We start from the raw sequence: 13,464 nt of genomic DNA, 5'->3' as shown, positions 1-13,464 counted from the left end.
AAAATTAATTTTTAAAGATATTCACCAAGGATATAATTTAGAGTTCGAGGGTCAGAGCTCACCCTTGAAGGAAGTGGCATGGAGAGTTGGAAAAGACAGGAGAGGGTCCCGGCCATAAGGGAGACCCCGGGGGTGCTGAGCCAATGCCCTGGGCCTGGCGCCTGGTGAACAAACCCGTGGTGCCGCCAGTCACCGCGGCGTCTTCTCTGGGACTGGACACCCCCAGCTATCTCCCAGGCTTGACCTTCCTTGAAGCTTCCTCCAAGATCCCACCCTGAAGTGGCTGAGCTGCACCCAGGAATTGGATCCAGGACTGAGGGAGCGGCTCAGGGCAGGAGCCAGGCCCACAGGGAGCAGGGAGCGTTCTGCCTGGCTGATCCACGATGCCAGGGCTGTGGCATCTCCACTTCCACCCAGAGATTGACAGCGTCCGCAAGCTCATGTGAGGCGGGTTATTTTGTTAACCAAATAGATTAAGCATCTCTCCTTCTAATTACCGGTTTAATTAACCTTGGCACACAGTATGTACCAGCCCCAAGGGACTGAGTCAGAATGGCTGCTCTGGGTGAACATCACCCATCTGCTCTGTGCTAGCTCCAGTGGGCCCTCGAGCTAGCGGATTTTGAGGGCCAGGGGTCTGGTGGCACCAGGGAGAGCAGGGGAAAATGTGGGCAGGGGTTGTTGGGAACCTCACAAGGGAGTCTTGCCATGGGCGCCAGATTCCAACAAGGCTGCCTCTTCAGTAGCCCTCCTGCAACGACCTGAGCAAGGCTGACCCGACCTCAGAGAATGCAGCCTGGGCCACCCTGCTTGGGTCTCCCAAGTGTCCATAGGGTAGCCAGTGTGCCCTGTGCAAGCCTAGGAGGTAGAGGACGTGGATGGAGATGGTTCAGGTGCTGCTTCAAATTCTCCAAGCTTCAGTCTCCTCATCTGTAAAATGAGCAGGATGATATCTAAGTCACTGGCCAATTTATGAGGTATAATGAAGAGAACAGAAATTGAGGTGCTTTGTGAATTACATTCATTTGTTCAGTACATATTCCTGGAGCATGCATTGTGTTGGCAAAAGTAAAGAATACGATGATGAACAGGAAGAATTTAGAGATTGAGTGCTCTGGGAATTGATAGTGTCTACCTAAGGACCCCAGAGTCGTGGCACGTGTGCACACGCACATGAGCACACACACACAAGTACACAAATACACACAAGCACACACAGATACACATGACTGCACACACACGAATGCACACATACAAGCACACACACGAGCACATACAATGTACACACAAGCACACATACACACTAGAGCACACACACAAGCACACATACACGGCACACACAAGCACACACACAAGGACACATACATACACGTTAGCACACACAAACACATGAGCACACATACATGAGTGCACACACACAAGGATACACACAAGCACACACACGAGCACACACAAGTACGCATACACACATACACATGGCACACACACAAGTGCACACACACAGACACATACACACAAGCACACAAGCATACAGAGATACACGTGAGTGCACACACACATGAGTGCACATGCACAAGCACACATACACACACTAGAGCACAAACACACAGATGAGTGCGCATGCACACACACATGCATACACATTGCTTCCTGCTTCCTGACCTGTTGCCCATGACACTCACACTCAGCACACACTTAGAAGACCCTTGCACACACATGCCTGCAAGGAAACACGTGTCTCCTTCACAGCCATGAACAGCAAATACACTCATCTCAAAAACACCTCTACACTCACCCACATGCATGGGTGGCCATGTGTGAAGATGGCTGTGTGGCTCCTCTGTTCTCAAGAAGCGTTAATGCCAAGATGTCATAGTAATAAGAAACATGGTGTTCTGGTAAGGTATATTTATTTATTTAAGGGCTTATTAAAATCTTAACCTAGTCTCCTCTTCACTAATACAGTGTTACTGGAGTCTCCTGATGTCTGTGTGGGAGGGTGAAGAAGAGAGTCTGTGTGTTTGCATATGTGTGAGAGAGACTTTCTGTTCATTTGTGTGTGGGGTGTGCTAGTGTGTGGGTTGTGTCCAGATGTGGCCTGTGTGCTTGTGCGTGCCCAGGGAGCATGTGTATCCCTGGGTGGGTGGGTACACGTCCAGGTGTGTGTGTGTGTGTGTGTGTGTATGACCCGGGGTGTGTTTGTATGTGTGTGTGTGTGCCCAGATGTACATTGTGTGTGTGTATGACCCTGGGTGTGTTTGTACGTTGTGTGGGTGTGTGTGCCCAGATGTACATTGTGTGTGTGTGTATGACCCTGGGTGTGTTTGTATGTTGTGTGGGTGTGTGTGCCCAGATGTACATTGTGTGTGCATGTATGTATTCAGTCTCGTGTGGGGGTGTGTTTATATGTGTGTGTGCATGTCTAGGTGTGGGATGTGAGTGTGTGACTGTGTGAATGCTTGGGTGTAAGTTGTTTGTGCATGTGTGTGTTCAGTCTGGATGTGGGGTATGTATATATGTGTCTACATGTCCAAGTGTGGGCTGCATGTATGTGTGTGTATTGGCTGTGTTTCTGTGGGTGTGTGTTGGCTGTGTTTGTGTGTGTGTGTGCACGTCCAGGTGTGGAGTACTCGTGCTCTTGTGCTTCTTGGGCCTTTGAGTGGTGAGAGGTGTTTCTTAACCTGTTTTTCACCACTGGCCCCATAAGGAGCCTTTGAGGACTTTTCATCCCTAGTAGCCCCCCTGAAATGTTAAGACCACAGATACACTGTATATCCATTTAGGCACTGTATGTGTATATGTGTGTGTATATCTGTGCTTTATCTGCCCTCAAATAAACAGCTTCCACTCTGCTCCTGGAGCAAGGAGACTCTTCCACACAGACTGCTGAGGGTCCCTGCTGTGGAGCAAGGTTTCTTTAACTGGCTTCGGGGTGTGACCACTCTCCTGCCACTCCTGGCCCATGTTGTGTGCGGTGGTTCCCAGTCTCTAGAGCCCAGCTGGAAATCTCTTAAAACACAGCTGTCTGGGCCCCAGATCCTGTCAGTGGACCTGAAGAGGGGTCCAGCATTGGGGTTTCAGCAAGCTTCAAGGGGTTTCTGATGCCCTGCCTGAAGTGGGGGTCAGGGTTGAAGAGGGCTTCGAATCACCGAAAGACTGTCTAGTCTGAGGGAAGAGGGTCTGCCTGGGGCCCTGACCTGGTCCTAGAGAACTCGAGACCCAGCTAGCCAGGCCTCCCTATGCCAGCATTGCCCCAGGGCTGCCCAAAGGAGGCTTAGGGAAGGCTGGTGGCTGGACCGGAACCCCGCCCTCTGGCTTAGGGCTTGGAGGCTGCAGTATGAGGGTGTGTTCCCAGGACCACAATCATGCAGTGGGAGTCTGGAACAAACACTGCCCGGGATGTCTGGAGTCCCATTTTCCACTTGTTTGATAAAGCCACGGAGGCCCCCCCACTCAGACTTGGGTCTCCCTTCTGGGGATCCTAACCTCCCCAAATGGACTGGAGCTCCCATACCAATTCTGGAGTGGATCTGGTAGGCAAGGCAGAAGTAAGCTTCTGCCTCCTCTCCCAGTGCTCAGTTCACGAAGTCAAAGCTTACCTCTGTCCTGCCTACCCAGACCGACCCTGGGATTGGCATGGGAGCTCCAATCCCCACTGAAACCCCATCTGGAAGTTGCCAGAGACCTAGTGACAAAGTCAGTAAAAACCAGAGAACCCCTACCTGGCCCAGCTTTCTTTGGGTGCCAAAGAAAGCTGTATCTCTTTGGAGGGCTGGGCCAGTGCCAGGTCCCAGCGTTGGGTGTCTGAGTGATCAGAACGCAGGGGACAAATTGATGCGGTGTGGCTAGAGCTACAGCACGAGGCCGCAGGGCAGATGGGAGCCTGGAAGAGGGAGGGAAGGGCTGTGTGGTGGGGTGGGGGTAGAAGTAGCTGTAAGAGCATGAGGGCTCGAGAGAAGAACAGACAAGGGTGTATGAGCGATGGAGATGGGGACAGAGACAGAAGAGAGTGGGGATGGGGGATGTTGTGGTCTGGTGGAGAAACAAGAAAGGCAGCCTTCTCCTTCTCTTAAGCTTTTAAAGGCATCAGAGCATCTTGCTAATTGTTCATCTTCCAGAGATGCTAATGAAATTAACTGCAAAATACTCATCAGGTCATCTGCAAAGGGCATGGTGCCAGGCTTCCTCGGTCCAATCCAGTCCTCCTTCTCCTCTGCTCCTCCTGCCCCTGCCTGACAATTCTCCACCACTCTTTTCACATAGGCCCCTCAGCGGGGAACCGCTCACCTCCCAACCTGCTAGGTTGCCCAGCAGGAAAACTAGAAAGGGGGACTGTGTAGCCAGGGAGATCTCAGAAACTGAGATGTCACAGAGCTCACAGAGCTGGGAAAGGTTGTCTTTGAGTATGTGTACATGTGCGTGTGTGTATGTGTGCATGTGTCTGTGTGTGTGTGTGATAACACATGCATCATAGGAGCATGTGTCTCTAATAAAACCATTTAGACTGAGCATTCTTTCAATCACTCAGCAACCATTTCTGGAGCAGCTTCTAGGTTTAAATCCTTGTTCCATCTCTTACCAGCTGAGTGGCTTTTAGCAAGTTACATCCTCTCTCTGTGCCACAGTTTTTGTATCTACATAATGGGTACAATAATCACATCTACTTTATAGGGGTTGTGAGAATCAAAGGAGATAAACCAGGTAGGGAGCTTGATCCTTTTCTGGGCACATGGAAAGTTTTCAAGAAATGCTGGGAGCTGTCCTTGGTCCTGGAGGCTTCAAGGCAGTAACATCCCAGTTCTAGAGCCGAGGCACTGCCAAAAGCCAGCCTCAAGACCCAGGCGTGAAGTGCTCAGTAGAATGGGGCAGCATGGAGGGTGTGTGTGTGAACAGTTTGTGCTGGAATCGAGTGGGGAAATAGAAGTGTTTGTACATGGATGTAACTGTGCGGGGAACATGAGTACCTGTGCTGTTTGTCATCAGTTACCTGGTAGGCACATGTGTGAGCTGGGTGTGGGAAGTGCATTTGTGTTGTGTTCGTTGTGGAGATTGAGCAGGTGCTGGCTTGGTGTGTGTGTGTGTGTGTGTGTGTGTGTGTGTTGGATTCAGAGCACAGGTGAGTGTTGGGGTTTATGTGCAGAGGGAACAGGTCTAGATGTTGCTAGGGGTCCTTTGAAGGGGCTTATTTCTAGTTCTATCAGCTAGTTCTCTTATCCCTCACAAAGTACTCATTTCTTTTATGATGCAGCTCTCATTCCACCCTAACTTACAACTGGGAGGTCATCTGTGTCTTTCCCAACATGCTGCAGGTTCCCCTGGTGGGTAGCATGGAGCCTTACAAAAACAGTAGTCAGTCATACATGCTCACCCTGTAGATTTTTTACAGGGTAAATTCTGTATTATTTTTCTTTTTTCTTTCCTTCTTTTTCAGAGACAAGGGTCTTGTTCTGTCACCCAGGCTGGTGTGCCGTGGCCCTATCATAGCTCATTGCAGTCTCAAACTCTGTAGCTCAAGCAATCCTCCCCACTCAGACTTCCAGGTAGCTAGACAACAACCACATACCACCATGCCTAACTCATTTTTAAAATTGTTTTAATACACAGGGTCTTTCTATGTTGCCCAGGTTGGCCTCAAACTCAGGACTGTCATATATATATATATATATATATATATATATATATATATATATTTTTTTTTTTTTTTTTTTTTTTTTGAGATGGAGTTTCGCTCTTGTTGCCCAGTCTCGAGTGCAATGGCGCAATCTTGGCTCACCGCAACCTCTGCCTCCTGGGTTCAGGCAATTCTCCTACCTCAGCCTCCTGAGTAGCTGGGATTATAGGCATGCGCTACCATGCCCAGCCAATATTTTTTGCACTTTTAGTAGAGACGGGGTTTCACCATGTTGACCAGGATGGTCTCGATCTCTTGACCTCATGATCCACCCGCCTTGGCCTCCCAAAGCACTGGATTACAGGTGTGAGCCACCGCGCCCGGCGTATTATATTTTCAAATACAAATGACAGAAACCCTAAATGGGCTTCAACAGCTCAAAAGGGAATGCATTGGCCGATCTAAATGAAAAATCCAGGGGTTTCAGCAGCCTCAGAAGCAGTTGAATCCTAGGGTTTGAACAATGAACTAGGATTCTGCAACCCTCTCTTCCCCAGGCTCTGCTCCTCTCCACCCCAGCTTCAATCTCAGCCATGCACTTCTCTTGTGGCAGTGCTGCCAAGATCAGGTCATTTCTTTCCAGCTTCAAGTACAGTGAGAAAAGAAATTCTTTCTCTCAGTTTCAACAAAAGTCCCAGAAATCAACTTCAATGGCCTGGCTTGGGTCATATGCCCATCCCTGAACCAATCACTGTGTTTCTAGGAATAGTGGATGCCGATTGGCCAGGCCTGGGCATGTGCTGTCTTTTGGAACTGGAGTGGGATAGTCTGATCTGAATCTTGTGCACTGATGGTGGGAAGGGAAGATCCCTCCAAGGAAAGACAGGAAGCTGCTTCCAGAAGACAGAAGCTGGATGCTGAGCATTGGGTAGATATGAACACTTGGACCACAGCAGGGACCATAAAGAGTCAATGTCTTGGCCAGGCATGGTGGCTCATGCCTGTAATACCAACACTTTGGGAGGCCAAGGCAGGCAGATGGCTTGCGTTCAGGAATTTAAGACCAGCCTGGGCAACATGGCAAAACCCCATCTCTACCAAAAAAAGAAAAATTACCTGGGCATCATGACATATGTCTGTAGTTCCAGCTGCTTGGGAAACTGAGGTGGAGGATCGCTTGAGCCTGGGAGGCAGAGGTTGCTGGGAGGCAGAGGTTGCCATGAGCCGAGATAATGCCACTGCACTCCAGCCTGGGTGACAGAGCCAGACCCTGTCTCAAAAAATAAAGGAAGAAAGAAAGAAAAGAAAAGCCAGTGTCTTTCTCAAGGGTCTCCAAGAGCTGAACTAATTTCCTGTTCAATTGGGTTATTTGTCTGGTAGATTGAGGCAAAGCTGGAAGCTCGTGATTCTGGGGCTCTGCAAAATCTTCCCATTTTTTTTTTGTGGGTGCAGCAGTGAGATGTGAGCTAAATGATGGTGTGGTCAGAGGCTTCCTGATTGGATGAGGAAGCAGCTGGTTTATTGCCCTAGTGCAACATGCAAGTTGGTCCTGAATGGGGAGCCTCTATGCCCTGTCTTTGGTCCTGCCTGCAGCAACCTGTTTAGTAAGGACTTGGTTAAAAGTATATGTGACTTCCTAATGTCATCTGGGAATGACAGGAAGTGGAAGAAAATAGCTAGTACCTTGCCTGACAGCACCCACATCCTGAAAGGGCTCCATATGGGAAAGAGGGATTAGATGTAATATGACAGAATATAATTGGGATGAATTTAATTGCAGAAAACCAGAAACCCAAGGATAGGTGAGGAACACCCAGTTGTTGATAGCACCTATGGCAAAGACCTAGGACAATGTCCCTCAAAGACCTGCCAGTGGTTAGTCTTCAGACCATTGGCAGCAGCAGAAACATCTGGCAGGTATTATAGGGCTCAGTAAAAGCAGATTCCTAGACCCTTCCCCAGACATACTGGATCAAAATCAGGATAGGCAGAACATGAAAATTTACACTTTAGGCAACCTCCACAGGAGCTTCGGTGCACGTCCAAGTCAATGACGGCCTCAGCACAGGGTCTGCGCTCCCCAGGTCCAGGGGATATTAGCAGTGTGATGTCACTGACCAACAGCTGATGAGGACTCCTCTTGTGCATCAGGCCATTATGGCAGGACACCTGCCAACCCCTTCAGGAGATGCCCTTAGTGAGCAGCCTCACCACAGAGCACCTGCAGGGAGAAGGCACGGAGTGTCTGGGTGGCAAGGACAGGGGCCCTGAGCCCTGCTGCCATGCCAACATCTGAACAGAACTGTTTGGCCTGAAAATTCAGGATAGACCAAGACTTAGTCTTCTGAAGAAAAATTTGTCTGAATAACAGAAGTGAAGGAGGCTGGAGCTCTCAGGAGTCTTCTCGCATCTGGCCATCCTACCTTAGGGTCCCAGACAAACCCTTTCTTGGCAGCCCTTCGCCCTGGATTCTGAAGAAGAGTTCTGGTGAGACACCTACTCCCCTTCTCTGTAGGGGCACTCCTCCTCCTTCTCCTGACATGACTCTGAGCGCCACTTGGAAGGGAACAGTTCAGCTGAGGCCTGGGTGACTAAAAGGAACCAGCCACGTGAAGATATGGGGACAGAGTGTTCTAGGAAGAAAGGCAAATGGGGAGGCCTGGAAGTGGGATGAGCTTAGATGCTGAAGAAACAAAGTGAGAGGTTGCCGGGGGCGGGGCTTATGACCAGGGCCTAGGCAGAGTTGCAGAGGAAGGCAGGGGCCAGATCCTGCTGGGACTGTAGGCTGTGCAGGCACTCATGCTACTCTCCATCCATTTCAGCTCTGCCTTCCAGGCATGAGGTAGGATTACACTACCTAGCCCTCTTGGGTGGGACTGTGGGGCCAGTTCTGGCCAATGGATTGTGAGGGTGACCTGGAGTAGTAGACCCATGATGGACAAATGAGAAACAAACCTTTGTTGATTTCAGCCACTGAGATTTGAGCAGTATTTGTTATGACATCCCCTAATCTATCCTGACTCTTATACAGACCATTCCATTCCCGCTGAAGAGAGAGGGATAAGAAGAGAAGTGAACAAAGCAGTCAAAATGAGAAGAGAAGACCGTTCCTTTCATGTATCCCAAACCTCATTACCCAAATTCAAATCCCAGAGTAGAAACTGCAGCAGGAGGAAAGGTGAAGACATGGACATTGAAATCAAACCTCCCAAGGACCTATGTTAGCTACCCCTGTAGTCTACTGAGTAAGGTTGGCCCTGAGCAATCAGGCACTTCCTCTCCCTATGCCTCACTGTATAATGGGGGTAACAATGTTTCTTTAACAGGACTGCATGTGAGGATCAAGCCAAATTATAAATGTAAGCAAGGACATAGTGATGTTCAGCATACACTATATATATGTATATGTGTGTGTGTGTGTGTGTGTGTATATATATATATATATTTTTTTTTTTTTTTTTTTTGAGATGAAGTCTTGCTCTGTTACCCAGGTTGGAGTGCAGTGGCACTACAACCTTGGCCTCCTAGGTTCAAGGAATTCTCCCTGGCTCAGTCTCCTGAGTATCTGAGATTATAGGCACCCACCACCATCTCCTGCTTTTTTTTTTTTTTTTTTTTTTGTATTTTTAGTAGAGATGGATTTTTTGCCATCTTGGCCAGGCTGATCTCAAACCCCTGATCTCAAGTGATCCAGCCACCTCAGCCTCCCAAAGTACTGGGATTACAGGTGTGACCCACCGTGCCCAGCCATCCCTTTAGACAGAGCATACATACACTATTATTATGTCATCTTATACCCCAGCCCTCAATCCTGCTCCTTCATCCTCAGTCACCAGCCTCCAGTGCCCAATCCCCAGTTCCTAATCAACTCCCCTATACCACGGGCCCCAAGGGCAGATCCCGCTGCTGACTCACCTCTCCCACCCACCTCTTTCCTGCAGAGGCTGAAGAGGGGTGTTCTGGTGCCAACGGCAGCAGCCTGGGCACATACTGTTCCTACACACACACACACACACACACACACACACACACAGAGGCATGTGAGCAGATCAGGCCCCAACACCGTGCACATTCAAACAGGCCCCAAAGCAGAGTTCTCAAACCCGAAGGTGGTAGACATTTTCCCCTGGGCTCACATGAAGTTTAAAAAATTATTTCTTACTAGATAAAAATGTTAAATCAGAATATTTCACATATGACGGCTTCTGCTGAAAATGTGGAAGAGGCGGCTATACTGTGCCCCGGTCCCCTCCCCCGACAACCGGCACCTGGAGCAGAAGAGACAGCTGTCACTTGAGATGGGATCCTTGTGCCCTGTCTCCAGCGCTGCCCCTTGCCTCCCTGGCGATGGAGCCCAGCGTCTGTTTGGTCGCCTCTGGAGCTTTAGCAGGTGTTTTTTATAGTAGACTTAAGAGGAAAGCAAAACATTTTTCATAACCCTTCTCTATCAAAAGTGGGAAACAAAAGACAGACCGAGAGAGGGCCTCGTGTCTCAAGAAATATAGAAGAGCTCATATCTCTTTGTGGAAGCAAGACCATTCCTTATATCGCCTAGCCTGCAGCGCCAATTTATATTATCGACCAGCCCCGTAGGCATTTGAGTTGGCGACCCTGCCCTCACCCTTCTCATTCCCCTCCCGACCCAGACTAGGACCCTCTCTTTTTCTAATAACCCGCCCCAGGTACTCGGCGCGCGGCTGTCATTTCCTTTCTCCTTCAAGGCAGCCCTCTGTTTATTTTAACCCGATTAAGGAATGGGGGTGGGGCACAGGAGACTCCAGCAGCGGTCACTGCTGAAGGCTCCTGGAGACGACGTGACTTGCCCAAGGTCACAGAGCTAGAAGGTGAAGTCGCCTAGACCCTACCCCCGGTCTCCCTAGCAGCCAAAGCCCAGCTCGTTCCTTCACGCTCACGTCGCGGAGGCCGTGCGCTCTTGGGGCTTAAACACCGCGCGCCCAGTCGGGTATGCTGCGCCCGAAGGTTGTTTTCCTTCGGCGAAAGACGCCGAGGGGTTAGGGAAACCTTGGGTCACGGTGTGAGGCGCGCCCCTGGGGTCCACCAGGCTGCGAGATTGGAACTGCGTGTGTCCCCGAGTCTGGCCTGGCAGGCTCTGGTGGCCAGGGCATCTCTGCGCTCGGGCCAGGGACCCTGCGCTCTCCCGCAGTCCCCTAACCAAGCCGCGGGCTGGCAGCGTACCGCCGCGCCCGGACGGCCCCGGAGCGCGGCCGCGAGGCATGGGCACGGGAGAGGACTGCAGCGGAACCTGCTCGGGGCACCCCTGCCCTGGGCAGCTCTCCGCAGGCTGGCGCCGCGCCGGGGTCGCCGCAGCCCTGGGCCCCTCCCGGGCCACCTGTGCGCAGACTGGCGGGCCCGCGAGAGCCCGGATCCTGAGCACCGATCCACTCCGGGTTTCAGACTCCTGCCCCGTCCCCGGAGACCGCGCGGGGCGGTGGGAGGCCTCCACGCCCACCACCCCAAGCCCCTCCCTGAGGGAGCCTCAGGCATCGCCCGGAGGGATTCCCGGTGCTGGGGGTAGCCCGCGCGCGCGGCGCGGGGCGGCCCGGCCCCTCCTTCCCTCCCCCCCGCCCCGCCCCGCCGCCGCCCCACTCCGTGGCTCCAGTCCGGGTTTTGCTGCGCCCACCGGCCGGTTCTCCGGCTGCGGGCTCCGCGGCGCGGCTGGCTCGGTGCGCGGCGCGGCTGGCGCTGCGCTCCGCCCCGGCTGCAGTGCTGCGCTCCCGTGCCCAGGGGAGCCACGCGCCGCGTGCGCCCCGCAGCCGGCCGCCGGGAGGCAGCGCAGTCCGCTGGCATGGGCCGCGGGGGTGCCCCGAGCTGGGGCTCCGGGCTGAGGCGCTGAAAGCAGCCCTCCCGCCTGCGGGGCCCCGCGCCCGGCCCGCCCGCCCGCGGCCATGGCCGTCCGGCCCGGCCTGTGGCCAGCGCTCCTGGGCATAGTCCTCTCAGCCTGGCTCCGCGGCTCGGGTGAGTCACGCTGCGCGCGCTCTGGGGAAGCTTGCGGGGGACCGTGCGCGCGAACGCTCGCTGCTCTGGGGGGTCTTTGAACCGCGCTGCTAGACTCGGCTGGGAGCCCCCCGAGGCCAAACTTTGCGAGGCGGGACGCGGGGGCCTCTTCTGGTGCTGCGCAGCGTCCCCGCGCGCTCTCCCGGAAACCTGGGTTCTGCCAAGTCCGGGAGCAGCTGTCAGCGCGCGGGGCTGGCGAGTGTAGACACCCCACGCCTCCGGGTGGGGGAAGTTTGCTGGTTGCCTGGGCCCGGAGCAGGGCTGGGGGTTTGGATCAACCCGGGGGAGCCTGACTTTGAGGATTCGAAGATTAGAGGGTTTTGATCCTATCCCAGTGCCCAGGAAATGGGGGTGCGGGGAGCGATTAAGATACCTTTTCCCGGTAGCATCTGCCCTAAACAGCCACTCACAGTCTCCCAGCTTGGCACCTGGCCTCTGCCCACGTCCAGAACACAGTGTCCTCCTCTGTCCCCGCCACACACGCTCGCACACGCACACACTCAGGCGTGGAGGCGCATACACCAGCCCCCAGTCATTGCAGCCGGCACTGTCAAAGCGCCGCGGTTCCGGTGGCCGGGGCTGTGGCTCCTGGCCTCCCTTAAGCGGGAGGCCAGAGTTGTGTGCGGTTGGTCCGCCAGCTTCCCCTTCTTCCTTAAACTCCACAATCTTTCTTGGTCCCTGCATACCCCGTTGGTCACCCTAACCCGCTGCTAACTCAGCCCTCAGCCCACCTCATTCCCTTGGGAAGGGGCTTGAGGGGAGGAAGTTCCCCTCCATCCTTTGTCTGTTCTCCCTGAGCCTCCACCTAGGCTGAGCTGTGGGGGCCTTCTGGTCTCTGTCCCCCATGCACTTAGCTGAGCTGAGCTTATGTGTCTGTGGTGGTGGTGATATGTGTGTGGGGGATTGCCATTTGTGTGATCAAGGGGGCTTGAGGTTTACCCTGGCAATTCTCGATTCTTGCTGCCGCTAGAACCTGGTTGGTTACTCCCCAGCCTGGCCAGGCTGCTGCTTATAACAGGGGTATTGGAAGGGAGCATTGGGGTTTCTGAGCTGCCAAGCCAGACTGATTGGAGATCAATGAGTGAGAGGTCAGGGACCAGCCTGATGATTGAGGCTAATGGCTGTTTCTTTAAAGGGTGTCTCTGCCCAGCAAATCCTGCACCCACCACTGCTTGACTGCCCGCCCCACCCTGCCTCCTTAGTACCCCTCTCTACTCCATCCCACCCACTCTATGTCCCTTCTCCATCAGCACCCCCTTCTTCCCCAGGGCCTCTTCTTCTAATCCTGGCCAAGCTGACAGGCTGAACTGCTGTTGGGTGTGTGTCTGTGTCCCACACATGTGTGTGTTAGGGGCATGTGTGCAGCCCCCCCAGATGTGCACTCGGGGTACAGGTTGCAATGTCGTCCATGATGAGGTGAAGGTACTAGTGTCCCGCATACAGATGAGGTGTTGCCCGACACCCAGTAGGTGCCTAGGAAATATTTTCTGAGTTGATGCGTGTGAGGGCTGTGTGGTCATAGCTGCATGTCGCCCATTTGAGTACGTGTGAAGGCTGTGGGTTGACATGTGTGCCTGGGTGACAAGGGGCACACATTGGTGTGTGTGTGGCCTGATGGATGTGTGTGATGGCTGGCACACCACACGTGTGTGATTGCTGTGTGCAGTTGCACAGGTGAGCATGTACAGATAAGAGGGCACAGGTACTGGTGAATCAGGGTGCCGCAGCCTGGAGCGGAGGGTTGCCACATGGACTCCTCAGGAGGCTGTGGGGTGGGGGAACTGCATCCCTGGTTGGCAGGGCATCTGTTGAGGCCTGGCCCAAGATTGCCCAGAGAG

General features: G+C 53.1%; 1 protein-coding gene and 1 long non-coding RNA gene across 3 annotated transcripts in view; one reads left to right on the top strand and one right to left on the bottom strand.

The window, feature by feature from the left end:
- Nucleotides 1-493: 493 nt before the first annotated feature.
- LOC144581374 (uncharacterized) lies at nucleotides 494-12,122 on the bottom strand. Its single transcript, XR_013532012.1, has 4 exons — nucleotides 12,000-12,122; nucleotides 9,774-9,879; nucleotides 6,728-6,885; nucleotides 494-930 (listed from the first exon to the last, which is right to left on the bottom strand). It is a non-coding gene; the product is annotated as an uncharacterized LOC144581374 (long non-coding RNA).
- The window catches only part of UNC5A (unc-5 netrin receptor A), a 64,889-nt gene continuing 62,654 nt past the window's right edge, over nucleotides 11,230-13,464 (top strand). For both annotated transcript variants that reach the window (XM_002744505.5, XM_003732287.5), the window contains exon 1: nucleotides 11,230-11,587. In XM_002744505.5, the coding sequence (XP_002744551.1) occupies nucleotides 11,518-11,587 (70 nt within the window). In that variant the 5' untranslated portion in view covers nucleotides 11,230-11,517. The remainder of the gene's footprint in view (nucleotides 11,588-13,464) is intronic.

Source organism: Callithrix jacchus, chromosome 2 (genome assembly GCF_049354715.1).
Source record: "Callithrix jacchus isolate 240 chromosome 2, calJac240_pri, whole genome shotgun sequence".
Classification (NCBI taxonomy): domain Eukaryota; kingdom Metazoa; phylum Chordata; class Mammalia; order Primates; family Cebidae; genus Callithrix; species Callithrix jacchus.
This window is presented reverse-complemented; position numbering and strand designations above follow the sequence as displayed.